This window comes from Haliotis rubra, unplaced genomic scaffold (genome assembly GCF_003918875.1).
Source record: "Haliotis rubra isolate DU_JTF1 unplaced genomic scaffold, ASM391887v1 Scf105, whole genome shotgun sequence".
Taxonomy (NCBI): Eukaryota; Metazoa; Mollusca; class Gastropoda; order Lepetellida; family Haliotidae; genus Haliotis; species Haliotis rubra.
This window is the reverse complement of record NW_025764948.1, coordinates 1,572,325-1,593,789: the sequence shown is the minus strand read 5'-3', so window position 1 is coordinate 1,593,789 and position 21,465 is coordinate 1,572,325. Positions and strand designations below refer to the sequence as shown.

Here is a 21,465-nt window from a genome sequence, read left to right as displayed (position 1 = left end):
TTTACTCCCCAGTGATATACACCCATCAGAGGAGCTATCTTTACTCCCCAGTGATATACACCCATCAGAGGAGCTATCTTTACTGCCCAGTGATATACACCCATCAGAGGAGCTATCTTTACTGCCCAGTGATATACACCCATCAGAGGAGCTATCTTTACTGCCCAATGATATACACCCATCAGAGGAGCTATCTTTACTCCCCAATGATATACACCCATCAGAGGAGCTATCTTTACTCCCCAATGATATACACCCATCAGAGGAGCTATCTTTACTCCCCAATGATATACACCCATCAGAGGAGCTATCTTTACTCCCCCAATGATATACACCCATCAGAGGAGCTATCTTTACTCCCCAATGATATACACCCATCAGAGGAGCTATCTTTACTCCCCAATGATATACACCCATCAGAGGAGCTATCTTTACTCCCCAATGATATACACCCATCAGGGGAGCTATCTTTACTCCCCAATGATATACACCCACCAGAGGAGCTATCTTTACTGCCCAGTGATATACACCCATCAGAGGAGCTATCTTTACTCCCCAATGATATACACCCATCAGAGGAGCTATCTTTACTCCCCAATGATATACACCCATCAGAGGAGCTATCTTTACTCCCCAATGATATACACCCATCAGAGGAGCTATCTTTACTCCCCAATGATATACACCCATCAGAGGAGCTATCTTTACTGCCCAGTGATATACACCCATCAGAGGAGCTATCTTTATTTCCCAATGAAATACACCCATCAGAGGAGCTATCTTTACTCCCCAATGATATACACCCATCAGAGGAGCTATCTTTACTCCCCAATGATATACACCCATCAGGGAGCTATCTTTACTCCCCAATGATATACACCCACCAGAGGAGCTATCTTTACTGCCCAGTGATATACACCCATCAGGGGAGCTATCTTTACTCCCAATGATATACACCCATCAGAGGAGCTATCTTTACTCCCCAATGATATACACCCATCAGAGGAGCTATATCTTTACTCCCCAATGATATACACCCATCAGAGGAGCTACCTTTACTGCCCAATGATATACACCCATCAGAGGAGCTATCTTTTTACTCCCAATGATATACACCCATCAGAGGAGCTATCTCTACTCCCCAATGATATACACCCATCAGAGGAGCTATCTTTACTCCCCAATGATATACACACATCAGAGGAGCTATCTTTACTCCCCAATGATATACACCCATCAGAGGAGCTATCTTTACTCCCCAATGATATACACCCATCAGAGGAGCTATCTTTACTCCCCAATGATATACACCCATCAGAGGAGCTATCTTTACTCCCCAATGATATACACCCATCAGAGGAGCTATCTTTACTGCCCAGTGATATACACCCATCAGAGGAGCTATCTTTATTTCCCAATGAAATACACCCATCAGAGGAGCTATCTTTACTCCCCAATGATATACACCCATCAGAGGAGCTATCTTTACTCCCCAATGATATACACCCATCAGAGGAGCTATCTTTACTCCCCAATGATATACACCCATCAGAGGAGCTATCTTTACTGTCCAATGATATACACCGATCAGAGGAGCTATCTCTACTCCCCAATGATATACACCCATCAGAGGAGCTATCTTTACTCCCCAGTGATATACACCCATCAGAGGAGCTATCTTTACTCCCCAGTGATATACACCCATCAGAGGAGCTATCTTTACTGCCCAGTGATATACACCCATCAGAGGAGCTATCTTTACTGCCCAGTGATATACACCCATCAGAGGAGCTATCTTTACTGCCCAATGATATACACCCATCAGAGGAGCTATCTTTACTCCCCAATGATATACACCCATCAGAGGAGCTATCTTTACTCCCCAATGATATACACCCATCAGAGGAGCTATCTTTACTCCCCAATGATATACACCCATCAGAGGAGCTATCTTTACTCCCCAATGATATACACCCATCAGAGGAGCTATCTTTACTCCCCAATGATATACACCCATCAGAGGAGCTATCTTTACTCCCCAATGATATACACCCATCAGAGGAGCTATCTTTACTCCCCAATGATATACACCCATCAGGGGAGCTATCTTTACTCCCCAATGATATACACCCACCAGAGGAGCTATCTTTACTGCCCAGTGATATACACCCATCAGAGGAGCTATCTTTACTCCCCAATGATATACACCCATCAGAGGAGCTATCTTTACTCCCCAATGATATACACCCATCAGAGGAGCTTATCTTTACTCCCCAATGATATACACCCATCAGAGGAGCTATCTTTACTCCCCAATGATATACACCCATCAGAGGAGCTATCTTTACTGCCCAGTGATATACACCCATCAGAGGAGCTTATCTTTATTTCCCAATGATATACACCCATCAGAGGAGCTATCTTTACTCCCCAATGATATACACCATCAGAGGAGCTATCTTTACTCCCCAATGATATACACCCATCAGAGGAGCTATCTTTACTCCCCAATGATATACACCCATCAGAGGAGCTATCTTTACTGCCCAATGATATACACCCATCAGAGGAGCTATCTTTACTCCCCAATGATATACACCCATCAGAGGAGCTATCTTTACTCCCCAATGATATACACCCATCAGAGGAGCTATCTTTACTCCCCAATGATATACACCCATCAGAGGAGCTATCTTTACTCTGATATACACCCATCCCTTTACTCCCCAATGATATACACCCATCAGAGGCTATCTTTACTCCCCAATGATATACACCCATCAGAGGGCTAGCTGATTCTATATTTCAATCTGATGATATACACCCATCAGAGGAGCTATCTTTACCCCCAATGATATACACCCATCAGAGGAGCTATCTTTACTCCCCAATGATATACACCCATCAGAGGAGCTATCTTTGCTCCCCAATGATATACACCCATCAGAGGGGCTATCTTTACTCCCCAATGATATACACCCATCAGAGAGAGCTATCTTTACTCCCCAATGATATACACCCACCAGAGGAGCTATCTTTACTCCCCAATGATATACACCCATCAGAGGAGCTATCTTTACTCCCCAATGATATACACCCACCAGAGGAGCTATCTTTACTCCCCAATGATATACACCCATCAGAGGAGCTATCTTTACTCCCCAAGACTTCAACATAACCAACTGAAGCATCCCTTCTTGTACCAAGATTCTATGACGTTCATTAACACAGTCGATATTTATCACTGATCATATCAGGTTTTCTCACCAAACAAACAGACCCTACTATCAAAATTAACACTACACCAATGGCATGACAATCCCTCCAGCGGACCAAATACAGCTCCCATTTTTTCCAAGCACCAGAGTATCACCCAGGATCCGGTTGCTCCTTGTCAGAGCTCATCTCAGGCAATGGCTGTCAGCAACGGAGGTGGACTTTCATTATTCAAACACTCTCCGATAACACCAATGGGGGGCATCAGTGTAGGTACACCACGGCGATGTTGTTGAGACCATCCACCTGGTTCAATACCACATAGTGATGCACACTTCCACTACCGACACTGGCTGTACTGATTACACTGTCTACAACATGGGTTAAGTTGGATGTCTCACAAGTTGAGGTTACAAGTCATCAAGGCCACGTCTGGAAATATTTCATAATCAGTTTTTGGTGGGTGACTCTCAACCACCTTTAGACATATTTCAACAATAGCTGGGTACATAACAAGATCAGGATGTAAAGTTATGAGTGAACTCACACAGTGTGCACAAAACAGTATTTCAGTTTTATCTTGGTATGACAGTTTCAGTAACTGAACCATATTATCATAATCACATATTCAGACAAGTGTAAGTGTAGAGAAAAGCTCACAGTGATACAGGTGTGAGATGATGATGATAATGATGATGATGGATGATGATGATGATGATGGATGATGATGATGATGATGGATGGATGATGATGAAGATGATGACGATGACGATGATGACGATGACGATGACAATGATGATGATCAGTGAGCACTATCTGACATAATGTGTACACAAGCATGTGTATGATGATGATGATGATGATGATGATGATGATGATGATGATGATGATGATGATGATGATGATGATGATGATGATGATGATGATGATGATGATGGTGATAATGATGATGACGATCAGTGAGCGCTACCTGACATAATGTGTACACAAGCATGAGTATGGTGCTGACAAACCTGAAACATGATGAGTGTAAATCTGGGATTCAAACCCACACCTAAGAAGTAAATCTGTATTGGAAACTGTAGCACTGGAGATGACAGAAACACCCACGATCCTTGACCTTGTACCCAAAGATCAAGGTCATGGTTGTTCATGAATGTTCAGGTCAAATCTCCACACAACTGACACATGATCTATTACAAAATATGTAACCAAGTGATCTGCCTTGTGATCAAAGCAATGGGTGCTTAGGGTGAACTATGCTGTCACAACCCATTTCATGAAGTCCTGGCCCACCAATGTGTATGTGAGTTTACATCATCCACTAAGCCATAAAGACTGACTGATTTTTCTAGTGAGTAATCATGTTATCAAGGCCACGTCTGGAAATATTTCATAATCAGTTTTTGGTGGGTGACTCTCAACCACCTTTAGACATATTTCAACAATAGCTGGGTACATAACAAGATCAGGATGTAAAGTTATGAGTGAACTCACACAGTGTGCACAAAACAGTATTTCAGTTTTATCTTGGTATGACAGTTTCAGTAACTGAACCATATTATCATAATCACATATTCAGACAAGTGTAAGTGTAGAGAAAAGCTCACAGTGATACAGGTGTGAGATGATGATGATAATGATGATGATGGATGATGATGATGATGATGGATGATGATGATGATGATGGATGGATGATGATGAAGATGATGATGATGACGATGATGATGATGACGATGACGATGATGACAATGATGATGATCAGTGAGCACTATCTGACATAATGTGTACATGATGATGATGATGTGGATGATGATGATGATGATGATGATGATGATGATGATGATGATGATGATGGTGATAATGATGATGACGATCAGTGAGCGCTACCTGACATAATGTGTACACAAGCATGAGTATGGTGCTGACAAACCTGAAACATGATGAGTGTAAATCTGGGATTCAAACCCACACCTAAGAAGTAAATCTGTATTGGAAACTGTAGCACTGGAGATGACAGAAACACCCACGATCCTTGACCTTGTACCCAAAGATCAAGGTCATGGTTGTTCATGAATGTTCAGGTCAAATCTCCACACAACTGACACATGATCTATTACAAAATATGTAACCAAATGATCTGCCTTGTGATCAAAGCAATGGGTGCTTAGGGTGAACTATGCTGTCACAACCCATTTCATGAAGTCCTGGCCCACCAATGTGTATGTGAGTTGACATCAGCCACTCAGCCATAAGACTGACTGATTTTCTAGTGAGTAATCATGTTAATATAAAAACAGGTTTACAGGCACCATAAAGAACCCTTTACCTCTAGGCTTACAGAACAATTAACAGTCCCACTGCCGCAAGCCTTTCAGAACCTTCCTCCATGAAGAGGTTCATATGCGTTACAATGGAGTGCATGCACCAAGGCTGCCATCATCACCCGGCTATCTGGTGTACACCATTATTGTCATTCCAGGATTCAACACATCTTACAACACAATAAATTTTAATCAAGTGCAGTTTCCATGTTTGATAGTTTCAGCCTGTAGACTGAACCGGGAACTTGCAGCACGGTACAAACACATCCCTCAACTGGCCTTTGATTGGCTTACAGTGTGAGTGCACAACGCACTGACAAGATATGTTCCCTGATAAGGCAAATGTGTCAAAATAATCGCCTTTTACTGCACCAAGGACCCCTGTGCTGATTTCAGAGTGTCTGTGAAAACTGAGAATATTTAGACAGGCTCATACATTACAGTATCACATATACACTATCAAAGGCACTAATCACATCAAATTATACTGTTGACATTACCTTTCATTTCCACACCAACATTTTTATTGTAAAAGACCTCCCTATGTGTAGCCCTTGTCAAGGAACTTTACAAAACAACCAATTCATTAACAATACATAGGTAAAAATATACTTAAACATTAGAACTGCTCTTTCACATCTATAATTCAAAGACACACCCATTCCTTGACCAATCCAACACAAAAAACAACAACATTTTATTTAAAGTTTCTTCCATTCAGCATCTTTCACAGCCAGGCTTATGAGGGTTACCATAACATTTGGTCAATGCTAATAAACAGTAATGAATTATAATTGTCCGTTTATTAAGTGTCCCAATACGATGACATCACCATGTGTACAGTATGACAGGCATGTAGAGTTTGTGAACATTCAAAGGGACAGTTTCTGGTGACACAGACTTTAGGATGTAAAAGGAATACCAGAAACATGAAACATGATTGCAATACACTGACCTGCCAAAGGGTTCTATATAAACACAAGGAGGTAACTTCACAGTCCAGAGCTGAACGGATGGGAGTGGCCATTTGGGCAGTGATTTTAAGGGGGCTTCACTCATTAGCAATGGATGGCCATTTCATCCCATATAGACTTCTTGAAACTGAATCGATGTTTCTCAGTGCTTTAGCTGGATAGGACAAATTCAATGAATACATTACAATAGTCAATGGTAATTCACTTCAGGCAATGAATCCATATTTGATACTATATTCATGACAGTGTTCACATTTTGCATAATTGTGAAAAGTGCAGTGGATATGCAGTTATGATAAACTGATCCTCCATCACTGCTTGTAGCAAAACAATGATCACTAAACTGTTTACAGTCAGACCTTGCTAACTCAGACAACCTCCACTGTTAAGAGTGAACTGAAAATAAAGGGCTAACATTTCAGCTGTATGTTTTAAGACATTGTACTTTGACAATGTTTACATGCCCCCTGGGATTCAGGTTTTGACTAGGTCCCAGCAACCCACACTAGGAAGTGGCTGACTGGATGGTCTGCTCAGACCCAGTGACTGGTGCATGGCCCATATACATGATACTTGGCAGTCATTTAAAATGTGTTGGACATGTATTAGAATTACATAGGAAATCTTAATGAGATTAAAATGTATTTGTAGCCGTCTTACCAAAATGTGACATAAATTCAATTGTGATTGGATAACTAATTAAACAACAAACACGGTCAATGATATTCTGAATATATATATATATATACCAGTTCTCAGTTTTATTGTAGATTGTTCGACCAATTTAAAGAGACATTTTTGTTTCACTGCATACAACATGCATGCATGACTTCGAGTAACCTCCCCTTAGCTAGTACTGAAACCAGCCTGATCTAAATACTCTGGTATTCCTTGGAGCACTAGTTGTTGCTGTTAATTTCTTTCAATGGATCATCTGGTCCAGATTCAATTACAGGAATGTAAGTGAGCATACTGAGTGGAGTATTACACAACAAGCAAACAATGTCTATGGTCTCCTTACAGTCTGGGATCACTTGCTGTATCTACTACTAAAAAAGAAGAATGTAATGAACACCTGATGTGTACATGTACCAATAATTAATCCAACTATAAAAACGTGTTCTGTAACTTCTTTTGAGCAGTATATTTCACAGCACCCATGTTAAGAAGCTGATGACGTGTTGCCGTTGATCATTACAAAAATGGCTTTTACTAAATTACATGATTACAGATAAACAAAACAAATGTATGCCATACATACATTCCAACATAGCTCAATGAAGCCAAAAATACTAACCAAACATCTTGCATTGTTATAAGCTGTTGAAAACAGCCTTAATTGAGACTTTCAACAATCAAAAACATCAAAATACCTGCTGTGTTTACGTAGCTAATGAGACAAATATCCAGGGAACAGAATCCTGAAGACTGACATAAAACACTACACCAGAATCATGATAATCAAAACACCGAAACGCATTAAAAAAAAGATTTTAATTTTTTATTGTTTAAACAGGCCTAACTCCACTTAACAAGGAATTTGTGGAATTCATTCCCTCAAACCCTCTGAGGCTGTTTATTTTCTCAAGAAAGCCTTTATCACTGGTAAAAAGCGATGCTGTATTTTCATACCACCCATACAGCTCAATTAATCTATAAATTGTGGTAATCACAGTGATATGGTTTAACAGTATGCTCTCCCTGCTTGTTTTTGAGAACACTGGAAATGATGGGGCTTCTTACTAGTAGATTTCCCCCTAATTTATGTGTAAAAACAGTGCTTGTAGCTTTTACACATGTAAGGAGTCAGTTTCAAGTAGACATATCATTGTCACAGAAAGACAAAGAAATCACACAGCCATGAAACTAGTAATGTGAAAAGAAAGAGGTATATCTGCTGAAGCTGTAGACGTTTTTTTTTACTTTTTGTGTGCTTATGATAAATCACCAACTGCTTCATATAATTCAACATTAAAACCTGTTTGTGACAAATTTCTTATGAATAAATAACTCACTACATTGTGGGGAATTTGATTAATACTAGTCCCTATTCACACTTGTATGCTAGTAAGAGGCAGCAAAGTTGGGCTCAGGACATGTAAACATTGCAGTGAGTGAGTGAGTGAGAGAGAGAGGGAGAGAGAAAGAAGAAGAGAAAGAGTGAGTGAGTGCTAGGCAACACATTGTAATGCTAGGTAACACATTGTAATGACAGTTTCAAAACCCCATAATCTTCGTGTATCATGTTTAGATCTGTTAGACAGCTGGCTCATCAAGAACATTTTGGTCTGACTTGAACCCCAGTAGGGATAACATATACAAACTGAATATTACTAATGATAATAATAACATCTTTCTGAATAACACAAGTCAAATTACACTGAGAGCTTCTACAATACTAACGCAAGATTTGTAAAGAGAGCCCCTGATTGTATCAAAATAGCATTTATAAGCATTCATACAAATCTCATTCTATGTACACAAAACTACAACAATTTTTAAAGTTACAGTATTGTGTTGTGTATCAAGTGAGTATGGTAACTGACACACATCTAACCACGAAACATTACAGATTCTGGAGCAGTTCAAGCAGTTTATATTTACTGACTTGATCTTCACATGTCCTTTACATTAATTTCTGTCATAAATCTCCCAACACCAAGCTCTTTCCCAAAGCTGATAACATAAACAGTGGTCCTGTTTCAAGCGTTCACACACCTTACACAAAAATACCTCGTATCTCTGCCATCTGTGAGACCTTCCATTATGTATTTCCATGTTAACCAGCCAGGGTTCAAGTGATGGTATGGATAAACCAGTAATCACTACAATGTGACAAAAATAAAAATTCCACAAATTAATAAAATATCCACAAGACCGACCCCACAGTAGGCAATATTTAATGGAATCCAATCAGTGGTTTTCCTGATTTCCTCTTTTAACACCACCCAGTAAACATGGCAAGGTCTGACAAGAATTCCGTTGATTCACCACCAAGACTCTCACCAACCGAGTCAGACCACCTGCAAAGACATCTTGCAAAAATCTGGCACTCCTTTTCCTAAATACTGAGACAGCAAATGTTCCATGCTGGCTATGAGTGAATGTTGTTTTAAACAGCAGTCTTCAACAAGCCAACAATAATGAGTTGGTCAGTACAGCCTGGATCACGTAAACCTGATTTCTTGAAGATGCCACTGATGACCAACATTTAGCAATATTAGGAACATTTGGCTGGTTCAGTCCAAACCAAATGGATTGTCACAAAAAAAATTCAAGGGACCCTGATTCTTTGATATATACAAACAGATTTCAAGAAAATTAGACTAATTAGAATTAAACAGGCTAAATATATCTCTATCGTTGACTGAGAACCAACAACTTATGTCTTACATAGCTGTACCAAAACATCATTGGAACAACTCCACATTTGAGAGTTATCTGCCCTTGTTCCAGGACCAACTCTGTTCTAAAATAAAGGGCTAAACTGATTTATGCCTATAGTAATGTAATCTGCTGTTTTACTATAGAAATCTGAACATTAACATTGGAAGTGCCCCTATAATCATATTTCTTGCACTTTAGTTTATCCACTTCATTAACTACAGCCCATGATGATTTCATAAGCACGTAAACAAGGCAATACATGCCTAATATCCACAAAAACTCTGCCAATTCTTTTCATAAATGCCCCATCAGAAACCACCATAACTCTCACTCTGAAGCTGTTTAACTTTTTTTGTGACATTTCCCGAAGACATTATCATATCCCAGCTACCAGCAAGGAAACCTCCCAATACACAAATGTTGATACACACCATCTGAACACACACTTGGGTTTACGGTCTTCCTCTGCTAGGTCCATCATGGCAACTAACAACTACGTAAAACAAGCATCACCAGGTAGGCAATCTCTACATCGGACTGAAATATCATTTGTAATATTTCCGCGGAAACACTTCTGCAGATTACGAGCCCTATAATCCCTTATTGATAGGCCTCATGGATTCCTCACACCATACAGGTAAAGTTAACCGTGACAAGAGCAGCGTCTCTGAACATAAATCCTCTCCCAACACATGTGCAATGCAGTTTCATGTCAGAGAGAGCACTCACAGTATAAGTATACCGTGATATATCCCTGGCAGAGAGGCTGAGATTAGTCACCTCTGACTGTGAAAATCTGGAATAGAGGTAAAAACTTTTATCTCATTCTTTTCCAGATTCGAATGAAACCTAAAGTGCCAATTACATATCTATAATTATCAAGGTAGGCTAAACATTGGGCATGTAGGGAGTGAGTGATGAATGCATGTATACTATCAGGATGGAAATCTTTGGAAATGATGGTGTTACTCTTTAACGTAGATGCGAAGGCCACCAAGTAAAGGAGGAGGTCGGATGATAAATTAACAGGGTGCATCTAACTCTCCTAACAGTGAACAAGTCAACCCCTGTGGTGTAATCCTGGACAAGAAATACGGCAGACATTACTGCTTCCGAAATAGACAGCTCTTCCCTTTCAGTTTCTTGCCTAAAACAGCTGTGAATTAGCCTAACATATAACAGTGCCATACCTGATGAGTGGAAGGGATCGGAGAGAGTGTGGGGGAGAGAGGGAGATGGAGGGGAGAGAGGGGGGACATCCTTACCTGTCACCCCTAATGGTTACAGGAAACATACATCATTATTCTTTTATTTCTCTTGCATTGTCTCACTCTCATACAACAAATCTATGACACATGACCATTAACATTCATCCTGTCACACAAATATTAATAGGTTCACATATTTTTTTTATATCAAGTTCCACACAAGTCCATCATTTACCGTTTCCTTTGCCACAAATGCCCCACTACACGCAGACTCTTCCAAGTGCTTGACCTGCACTCAAACAGTGTCCTTCAAACAGATTGTCTTTGTATCCCATAATATATACAGTGTGGAACAAATGCTAAAGGTTCTTCAGCTCTGTTGATAAAGGTAGGGTTGAGGTTTGTTGCTCCAAGGAGCATACTGCTGTCAAAATGCCGCAACGAATCCGCATGACAGATGTTAACAATACTTAACATCTTTAGGGAAAAATTGGATGGCATTTCAGAGTTCTAACGGAAACGATTCCAAGAAACAGGAAAATAATTCTAAATATAATGACAGTCATATGTCAGCAAGTTTAGAGCCAGTTTGTTTACAGATCAGCTGTGTGTCGTGTTTAAACTGTATGCATGATCTTGCAGATCCTCATCCAGTACATATAAACATGACTTAAATGTCATCTAATTATGCTTATCCACAATTATTTCTCATACACATCAGGAGATGGTTGGCACTTCATGCTGCTCTCAGTGTAGCAGGGAGTGTTGTCAACTCACAGATGACATCCTTACCTTGTCAGTGTAGCAGGATGTGGAGTCATCCCACAGATGACATCCTTACCTTGTCAGTGTAGCAGGATGTGGAGTCATCCCACAGATGACATCCTTACCTTGTCAGTGTAGCAGGGTGTGGAGTCATCCCACAGATGACATCCTTACCTTGTCAGTGTAGCAGGATGTGGAGTCATCCCACAGATGACATCCTTACCTTGTCAGTGTAGCAGGGCATGGAGTCATCCCACAGATGACATCCTTACCTTGTCTTTGAGCAGAGGGTGACGTCATCCACAGATGACATCCTTACCTTGTCAGTGTAGCAGGGTGTGGAGTCATCCCACAGATGACATCCTTACCTTGTCAGTGTAGCAGGGCATAGAGTCATCCCACAGATGACATCCTTATCAGTGTAGCAGGGCATGGAGTCATCCCACAGATAGTAAATTGAAAAGGAACCCAAGTGAGCCGGAACCTGGGGAAATCTAGACTTGCTTCATTTAGGGCTTTAGCATTGCACTGCAGGGAGGGCTAGGCAGTAGGGAAAATAATGTGGTTCAGGGACTGTGAGAAAATAATGTGGTTCAGGGACTGTGAGAAAATAATGTGGTTCAGGGACTGTGAGAAAATAATGTGGTTCAGGGACTGTGAGACAGACTATCCAACATGAAGTAACCATGTTCACAGACCAGCTGTTCATCATGAGTGAGATAATCAAACGTACAATAGCACTGTAATATACTGAAAAAAAATAAAAAATTAACAGACAGATATTTGATTCAATTTCAATTCACATGGTACCACTATTCTTTGTATCACCTGGACCAATGAGACAGGCCAAACTGATACATGTCTGTATATCCCCAGGTTAGCACAATGCTGATGGTGACAGTGTTATTTCCATATGATAATACAAGAGCTTTCACTACTTTCTGTCAACATTACTGTATGACCTGACAGACAACACTATTTAAAAGCTGAAACACTGAAATCAAATTTCAAATATATCTCACAAAATCCAAACTTGACAACAAAGATATCTCTGTTTGACAGAAAGGCAGCACTTCCCAGTGGTCTCCATTTGGGTGATCAGCATCTGTATTTATTTGTCCAAAAGATTAACCCTAACCCAGTCTTCATTCCTGACAAAAATCCCATTCGAAATGGCTATCACCTGACTGGCTGACATTTCACCACCATTTTATCAATCTCCCCCCCTGCTGCTAGAGGGTTGTTTTAGATACCCAGGACATGTTTAAAGTTGACAGGAAACCTGTATGTAAACACTGGTAAATATTTTGGTGGAACAGGTGTTATTTGTAAACAAACGTGGCAGGGAACAACCTGGTCTTCAGAGCTTAGAACATTTTTGTTGATTTTGATTCATGTTCAACAATCACAACCATGATTAGAGGATGAAAACTGACTAAATCAGTTGACTGGTAAATAGTTTCTCGGTGTGACAGAGCTGGCAGTCATACCTGTCTGTGATACACACCCACCTCCACCCTCTACATATCCCTCATACCCACCCTCTACATTGGCCCCTCATATTCCCTGCCTACACACCCACCCTATTACATATCCCTGCCTCCATTGTGCCTACCCACCCCTCTACATATCCCCTGCCTACACACCCACCCTGCCTACACACATACACACCCACCCCTCTACATATCCCTGCCTACACACCCACCCCCACCTCTACATATCCCCTGCCTACACACCCACCCCTCTACACCACCCCTCTACATATCCCCTGCCTACACACCCACCTCTACATATTCCCTGCCTACACCACCCCTGCTACAGCCACCCTACATATCCCCTGCCTACACACCCACCCTCTACATATCCCTCCTACACACCCACCCCTCTACATATCCCCTGCCTACACACCCACCCTCTACATATCCCCTTTCTGCCTACACACCCACACCTCTACATATCCCCTGCCTACACACCCACCCTCTCATCTACATATCCCCTGCCTACACACCCACCCCTCTACATATATCCCCTGCCTACACACCCACCCCTCTACATACATATCCCTCTGCCTACACACCACCCCTCTACATATCCCCCTGCCTACACACCCACCCTCTACATATTCCCTGGCTGCCACCCCTCTACATATCCACCCCTCTACATATCCCCTGCCTACACACCCACCCTCTACATATCCCTGCCTACACACCCATCCATATCCCCCTGCCTACACACCCACCTCTCTACATATCCCCTGCCTACACACCCACCACTACATATCCCCTGCCTACACACCAGCACCTCCCTCACACACCACCCCCTATCCTGCCCATATCCCTTTGCCTACACACCCACCCCTACCCCTATCTACATATTCCCTGGCTGCCTACACACCCACCCTCTACCCCCCTGCCTACACACCCACCTCTACATATTCTACATATTCCTGCCTACACACCACACCCTCTACTATCCCCTGCCTACATATCCCCTGCCCTACACACACCACCTCTATATCCCAACAATCTGCCTGTCCCAACAGAAGGCACCCCACCCTCTACATATCCCCTGTACACCATGCCACACACCCACCCTCTACATATCCCCTGCCTACACACCCTCTCTACATATTCCTGGCTACACACCCACCCTCTACATATCCCTGCCTACACACCCATCCCTCTACTTATCCCCTGCCTATACACCCACCTCCCTCTACATACACTCCACCCTCCCCTGCCTACATATCCCTTGCCTACACACCCACCCTCTACATATCCCCTCACTTCTCCCCTACACACCCACCCTCTACATATTCCCTGCCTACAACCCTCTACATATCCCCTGTCACCCACCCTACACACCCACCCTCTACATATCCCCTGCCTACACACATCCCACCCCCACCTCTACATATCCCCTGCCTACACACACCACCTCTACATATTCCCCCTGCCTACACACCCACCCCTACATACATATCCCTGCCTACCCCACAACCCTCTACATATCCTGCCTACACACCCACTCCTCTACACACCACACCCACCCTCTACATATCCCCTGCCTTCACACCCACACCCCTCTACATATCCCCTCACTTCTCCTTCAGCATTAAACCCAACAGTCCCCACCCCTAAGACATTCAGCTCAAGAGTAACACTTCAAAGTAATCAGCATCCACAAGATCTAGAAGATAAGTGATATATATGCCCTATATTTCTTCAAAGCTTAAACTAAGCACCCTCCCTTCCCTTGTGCATAACCATGATAAACACAGCCCTAAGACCCAATGTCACAGAAGGCAGAGAAAAAACCCAGAAGTATCTTAATTCCGATCCTTGGGGCTTTAAGTGTTACTGAATAACTACCATGTTTATATCTTTGTTTCTCAAAACAATTTGAGGATATTTATGTGGCTATCACATTAAAGCTTGTTATCACTCTCAACTGATGGGGTAACTGACAAGACATAAACATACCCAAATGGCACCACTTTATCCCAATCTATTTCTACACAAAGCCAGACACACATCTTTTTTGTTTATTTATTTACTTTCTAATCAGAACCTTTGCGGAGGTCGTGTGACAATGAGAAATATGTGCAACAAGGCATAGTTACAGGTGTTTTCAGTGTTGTGCAACTGGCAAACCTGTGTTTCTCTTGAGGGAAAGGAATTGTTGAGCAATATTTAACAATGTTTAGAGAAGGATTATTCTCATATCTTCCAGGGTCAGAATGTTCTCCCAAGTACAGTTGATAGGAGTGTTAGGGGAATAGTACAAAATGTTCAGAATTCTGGGATATCCAAACTAGAACAATGTAGGATACTACAATAAATATAATTAATGTACAAATGGATATTCATCTTATTTGGTCAGTTTGCAAAACATGATATTTTGTATTATTATATCCTTTTCATTCTTATTAGAACTGGAATTACAAATGGCCTTCTTGGTACAAATTACAAGTCAGTGTGATGTATGGTAAACATGTTTTATATCAAATACTCTTCACTGCAGATTTCAACATGGAATCAACTGAAGAATGGTTGAATACTGGACCATAGGCATAAGGTAACCATGGCAACTACAACCAACAAACATGGACGACAGGGGTGAAGAGTCAAGGTAGGGTTTGCATGCATTTTTCTCTGGAAAAAGGATCGAACTGCAACAAAAGACTAAGAAAACAAGAAAATGGTTACTAAGAAATTTGTCTCCTTTTACCATGAATACTGACCTTGTGCTGACAAGGAGAATGAAAGCAAAACATTGCAAGCTTCTGAAGAGGATGAAAGGGATGGTCCTCATGGTCAGTATTATACATCTCAATTTCATTAAAGATTGAACTTTTGATATATTTTTGCATTTAAGAAGAATTTATGCAAAAGGTTCACATTGTGAACTCCCAAACCACAAACTAAAGTGAAATCAATTAATTAATACATCAACAATAATAAATCACAAACCACACATTTAATTATTCACAGAAAATATCTCAAGACAATATGAAAGCAGTGGCATTGTTCATCAAATATAATGCAACACTAGCTTTGCCTATTCTGTTATCACGATTATCAGTTTCTCAGGAAACAGTAGTATGTTTGTGAGCATGACATTGGCCATTTATTAGGTTATTTGAGACACAAGCAAATTGATTGATTAGATAATCAAATGTAATGAAATCACTTGACATGCATGACGTGAGGGAACTATAAACACTGAAACTGAAAGTAACTTTCATTCAGAACTGAAATAACTGGATAACCACCATGACAATGGATGCCACAATTGTCTTCTCCTACAAACACATGTCTAACCTATCATCATCTTTATGTATATTGATAAGATCTGACCTTTGAACCTGACACAAGGTAAAAACTAGCTCCCAAACATGAATGTTGGAGATGTTTATTTCTGTAGATGTTCCAAGCATAACACATGTTCTTGACATGTCAAAAGATAAGTCATTTGAACAGACTTAAGCATATCCGAGTTATATGTGCAACATGCCTCGGTGCAGAGAGGCACAGCATCATGTTTTCACAGTACTTTTTCAAGCTCCGAACCGGCATCTTCATAATGGCACTTCTTGACATAAACAAAACATCAGCAGAGTGTACATATGTTTTACATGATCTCACAGACTACATCAACAAATACACTAACTGAAAAACAATCCATTTGCAAACTACTTTTTATACCTTAACACTTTACATTAGCGCAAAAAACACAATAACTAGTGTAATGTGTTGTGTAACACAGTTTTCATGGAATAGGAGACGATCAGCTCGAAAACAGACATCATCATGATCATTCATACTCTGTCTACAAGGCAACATAAACATGAAAAGAAATAAATTAAAAACAAAACTGCCTTTTCCTGATTGTAAGATACTCAATAATACATGTGTATATATTTGATAGTTTTGAATAATTTCACACCCTACCATTAACTCTACTGACATCTATGACACAAAAATAATGATGATATGAACAGATTGCAGTACTTATACTCAAGTCAATTTCACACATAATCAGTGTTTCCATTCTCAGGTATATACCTGAAAATTGCCGGTAAAATTTGTTGGGGACCGGTAGATTGTTGCAAAAGTTGTTATGTTTGGGAAATACCCAGGCTAAAAATAACTTTAAAATGAGTACTTACAGTATGGTAATAGGATATGACCACAAATTTCATTCATGTCCGGGTAAAATTATAGGTTGCCAGACACAGTGTCCGATAAATAATTAAGTCAGCGGAAACACTGATAATACAATAATACACTCACACATACCATTCATATTCTTGTGTTACATGTCTTTGAAGTATACTGCATTTTAATAAAATCATAATACTTCCAAGTTTTCATTGTCGGTGTCAGTTTTTTAGCAAATGCAAAAATACATATGTGTCATTGCCATTATGCAGATCAGAATACAACTAATTAATATCATCCATGAAATATTCCAGTTGACAGATTGATTGTTGATTACCTTAATAAACTCCATTCCAGTCAATAAATCCCATACTGGTTCCCGAATGTCAAACAATTTGACTCTATGTCCCTCTTCTGTCAACTTCTTGCCAAGACTATACCCAGGATAGCCTCCACCTCCAGTAATGAAGTGAATCTCATCTGCCTTGCTTGCTGAACTGCGAGTTTTCATTGTCTGAAATAGAATTTATTGACATTAATCTCTTGTGCTTTCAAAATAATGGGAAAAATATTTTTTTCATGCAGGGAATAAGAAGTAAGTTATAACAACAGTGTGCTCATAACATGTGATATGACAATGGCAGAAATGATAATATTTGGGATTATATGATTATGGTTGATAACAACTGATTCAACAGGTTCATATCAGACATTGGGTCATACAGCCAATACTTTCCAAGTTTTCCAGCTCAATCCTGTGTCATATTTAAATATCAAAACAATTCTAAACAATTGAAATATCCTTTTACCCTGAGTAATTGCATACATATTGTGACAATCACACAATTCACTTATTATGATGGGTTGTTTGAAATGGCACCAGTCCGTGGAGCCTATCTATGATTAGAATGTACACAAGCAACATATCCACGTGTCTAATTTTCACTGTAAGCTGATCTTGGATACTGAGCAGGGATGTCATTTTGGGTTCTGTTTAGCAAGCCTTCGAGTAATGCATAAAATCTTGAATAAAGGCTTGTCTTTGGCATCCCAGTCATCTTTTATAAGTAAGTGACACGCGATAATCAAGACAACAACGGGTGTTCTTGACTTGAGTGTCCGAAAACCCATAACAACAGTAAATGTTTATATGTTTGAAGACAAAAGAAAGACGCATATCATCGTCAAAACTAGTGGAAACTGCATGCAAATGCGTGATAAAGAAGAGTTATTGTGGCATAAACATGGGATGACCACTGTCATGGGATAAATACCACAAACACGTTGTATATCACAATATTCAGCGGATGAATTGTCTTCGAACAGCTGATCACGCCTTCCCGCCAAAACAGGAACTTAGATAAATTCTGGTTGTCGCAATTGCAAATCTGCACGTCACCCCCAAAACTTAGACTAGTTTATTCTATAAAACTATACTATACTTCGCTTTTGTTGGATATTTGATCATTATTGTAACGACAATTGTTTGGTTCGATTAATCGACGTATAAACAACAACCACAAATCGATCGATTTCTGCTTCCGCCATCTTGCTCCATGGCAACAGACAACTGTAAAGATCATGGACGTGTGAAGATTGTTGTTTTGGTCGTAGAATCGCGCAATACCAGAGGATATCTGAGCTGGTGAGTATGATTTCTCGCCCACACGACCACCACCATGTTAGTCTAGAAATTAAATATGCAAATACAATTGTTTATGTGATGAAAAGATGTAAATAATCCAGAACTGTACGGTGGATATTTCCATCTCAGTGATCTTATTGGGATACCTGTACCTGATTATATCGAATGCACCTATAAATATCACAGAGTTATTCTTTCTGGCATATATTTGTAACTAAGACGTGTTCAACATTTAAAATCGATTTCATCCATCCTTTCCAAATGGTAAATAAATACTGTTGCCGATGCATAATAGATGATCTCGATAAGATTACTTTTCATCCTTTCATTGTGATGTTCAACTTATTTCAATACATGCAACAGATAAGCTGCAGCCATGTATGACAGGGCACCTCGTGATATAGTTCAAACCTTTGGGAGTACGCCTCATAATGTTGGGCCCGGATCTTATGATGCATCTGCAGTTAGCAAAGCCAGATTAAAAGCAGGTATGTACTTAATATAAAGCTGTTTGAATGGTGTTTTATTGGCAGTTATCTGTCAATTCATCTGTCCTCCCATCTATTTGGTTTCTTATTTCATTGTCCATTTTTCTCAGATTGAAACAGAACAATATCTTAACCTATATATCTTCATTATCTGTTTTTATGAAAGTCAGAGCACTGATTTATGTGTGTGCGTGCATGTGTGTGTGCACGTGTGTGTGTTTAGATCATGTTAATATTAAGTTTTTTCCATCATTTATGCTGTGTACTTGCATGCAAGGATACAGCTTTATGGGAAAAAAACAGGTGTACTTAACAATCGATCTGAATGCAAATGATTTGCCTCCCAATTTGTGTTTATAGCTGTGGTATTTGTTAAAAATAATTCAGTTATCTTTATATACATGTATATTGTACTTGTTTAGTATTCATCAGAAAAATGAAATACTCTCCATTGCATCCCTTCTGAATCTGTGTGTTTAATTTCTTCAGTCTTAAGTCAGTCAGTTATATCAGAAGTAACATGAAATCATATCAACATTACCTTCTCATAATTCAATGCCAATTTCTCTATAGAAATGCAATATTGCATTTGAAATGCATTGCAGTTTTTCTTGAAATGAAGCATTAGTTGCAAGAACACAAATCTGTTCTATCTTTTGGTTCTGTTGTTTGCTTTATGTATGTGAAACTATGTATTTAATATTCCAGATGGATATGCTCCTTTTTTGTCCATGACTAGTCGAGAGACATTTCTCAATGTCACTGACCAGGTTGTGGCAGCTCCTGGGCCAGGCCATTATGATCCTGCCAAGCCACAAGATGCTGTTAAAGTGAGTTGTCTCCCTTTGGCTACATTTTACAGTGCACAGAATGAGAAACATCGCTGTAGTAACTGCAATAATTAGCAAATTGATTTTATAATGTTGATAGTGAGGCAATTTCTTCATTTAAAGCCTCTTATTCTTGTTTGTTTGACAGCATCATCATTTAAAAAAACTTGAATATGGCCACATCAATATAGTTTCCTCCATGGATTTTCTTGCCGAATATGACAAGATGCAGGAGAAAACTTAAAGAGAAATAAACTGTTGCTTGTGTTTATTTGTGATAAAGTGTCTAAAACTCTTGAAAGATGTTTGAATAGTGATGCCAACAAAAGCATGTCATTAGAATGCTCTATGAAACATAATTTAACAACATTTTCTTTTTCATTTTTGTTTATGAAACAAGGAACAAATTGGTCTTTGTAAGATGTAAAAATATATTGGTGCATCCTTCAATGTTTTTTGTTGTTTTTCAGTTCAGAGTTTTGCAGCAGTTTAAAACTGTACTGTGTGTGTGTTTTTTCAGGGTGGACGCACATTAGCGAATAGATCCAAGCGGTTTAACCAACCAGAAAAAGATACTCCAGGTCCTGGGGCATATCAGGTTGACATGGGAATAGAGTTCCGACAGTCCAAGTCTGCCCCGGAACTCCGATCTGAAGGAAAGGGAGCTGTGAGTTGGGTTTCATGAAGTCTGTCTTAAATTGTCAATTATTTCTGAATTTCAGTCGCTGATTATTATTTTTCCGTATCCTGACTCATGCTTAATTGCTTGTCTCCTTCTTCCTGCGAATGATAGTGGAACACTTGAATCCCCTTTTGAAGCTCCCTTAAAAAAAGCGGATGTAAAATCACTCACCCAGTGTTATCTCCCTTTAGATGTTTTGTCGGGAAATCCATCACATGACCCAACATGCTCTTCACTCTCTCCTTCTTCGCTCTAGAGGACGTTTGTGAGAGCGTCTAGGTCC

The 21,465-nt window shown here is 40.0% G+C and overlaps 2 protein-coding genes across 2 annotated transcripts in view; one reads left to right on the top strand and one right to left on the bottom strand.

Annotated features, from left to right (window-relative positions):
* LOC124276356 (short-chain dehydrogenase/reductase family 42E member 1-like) overlaps window positions 1–19,006 on the bottom strand; it is a 320,447-nt gene extending 301,441 nt beyond the window's left edge. Inside the window, exons 1-2 of the mRNA XM_046712004.1 lie at window positions 18,812–19,006; window positions 17,875–18,051 (exon numbers count right to left, since the gene is read on the bottom strand). Of these exons, the coding sequence (XP_046567960.1) occupies window positions 17,875–18,048 (174 nt within the window). The 5' untranslated portion in view covers window positions 18,049–18,051; window positions 18,812–19,006. The remainder of the gene's footprint in view (window positions 1–17,874; window positions 18,052–18,811) is intronic.
* Window positions 19,007–19,086: 80 nt separating this feature from the next.
* LOC124276129 (sperm-tail PG-rich repeat-containing protein 2-like) overlaps window positions 19,087–21,465 on the top strand; it is a 97,421-nt gene continuing 95,042 nt past the window's right edge. Inside the window, exons 1-4 of the mRNA XM_046711801.1 lie at window positions 19,087–19,182; window positions 19,546–19,670; window positions 20,379–20,500; window positions 21,021–21,167. Of these exons, the coding sequence (XP_046567757.1) occupies window positions 19,559–19,670; window positions 20,379–20,500; window positions 21,021–21,167 (381 nt within the window). The 5' untranslated portion in view covers window positions 19,087–19,182; window positions 19,546–19,558. The remainder of the gene's footprint in view (window positions 19,183–19,545; window positions 19,671–20,378; window positions 20,501–21,020; window positions 21,168–21,465) is intronic.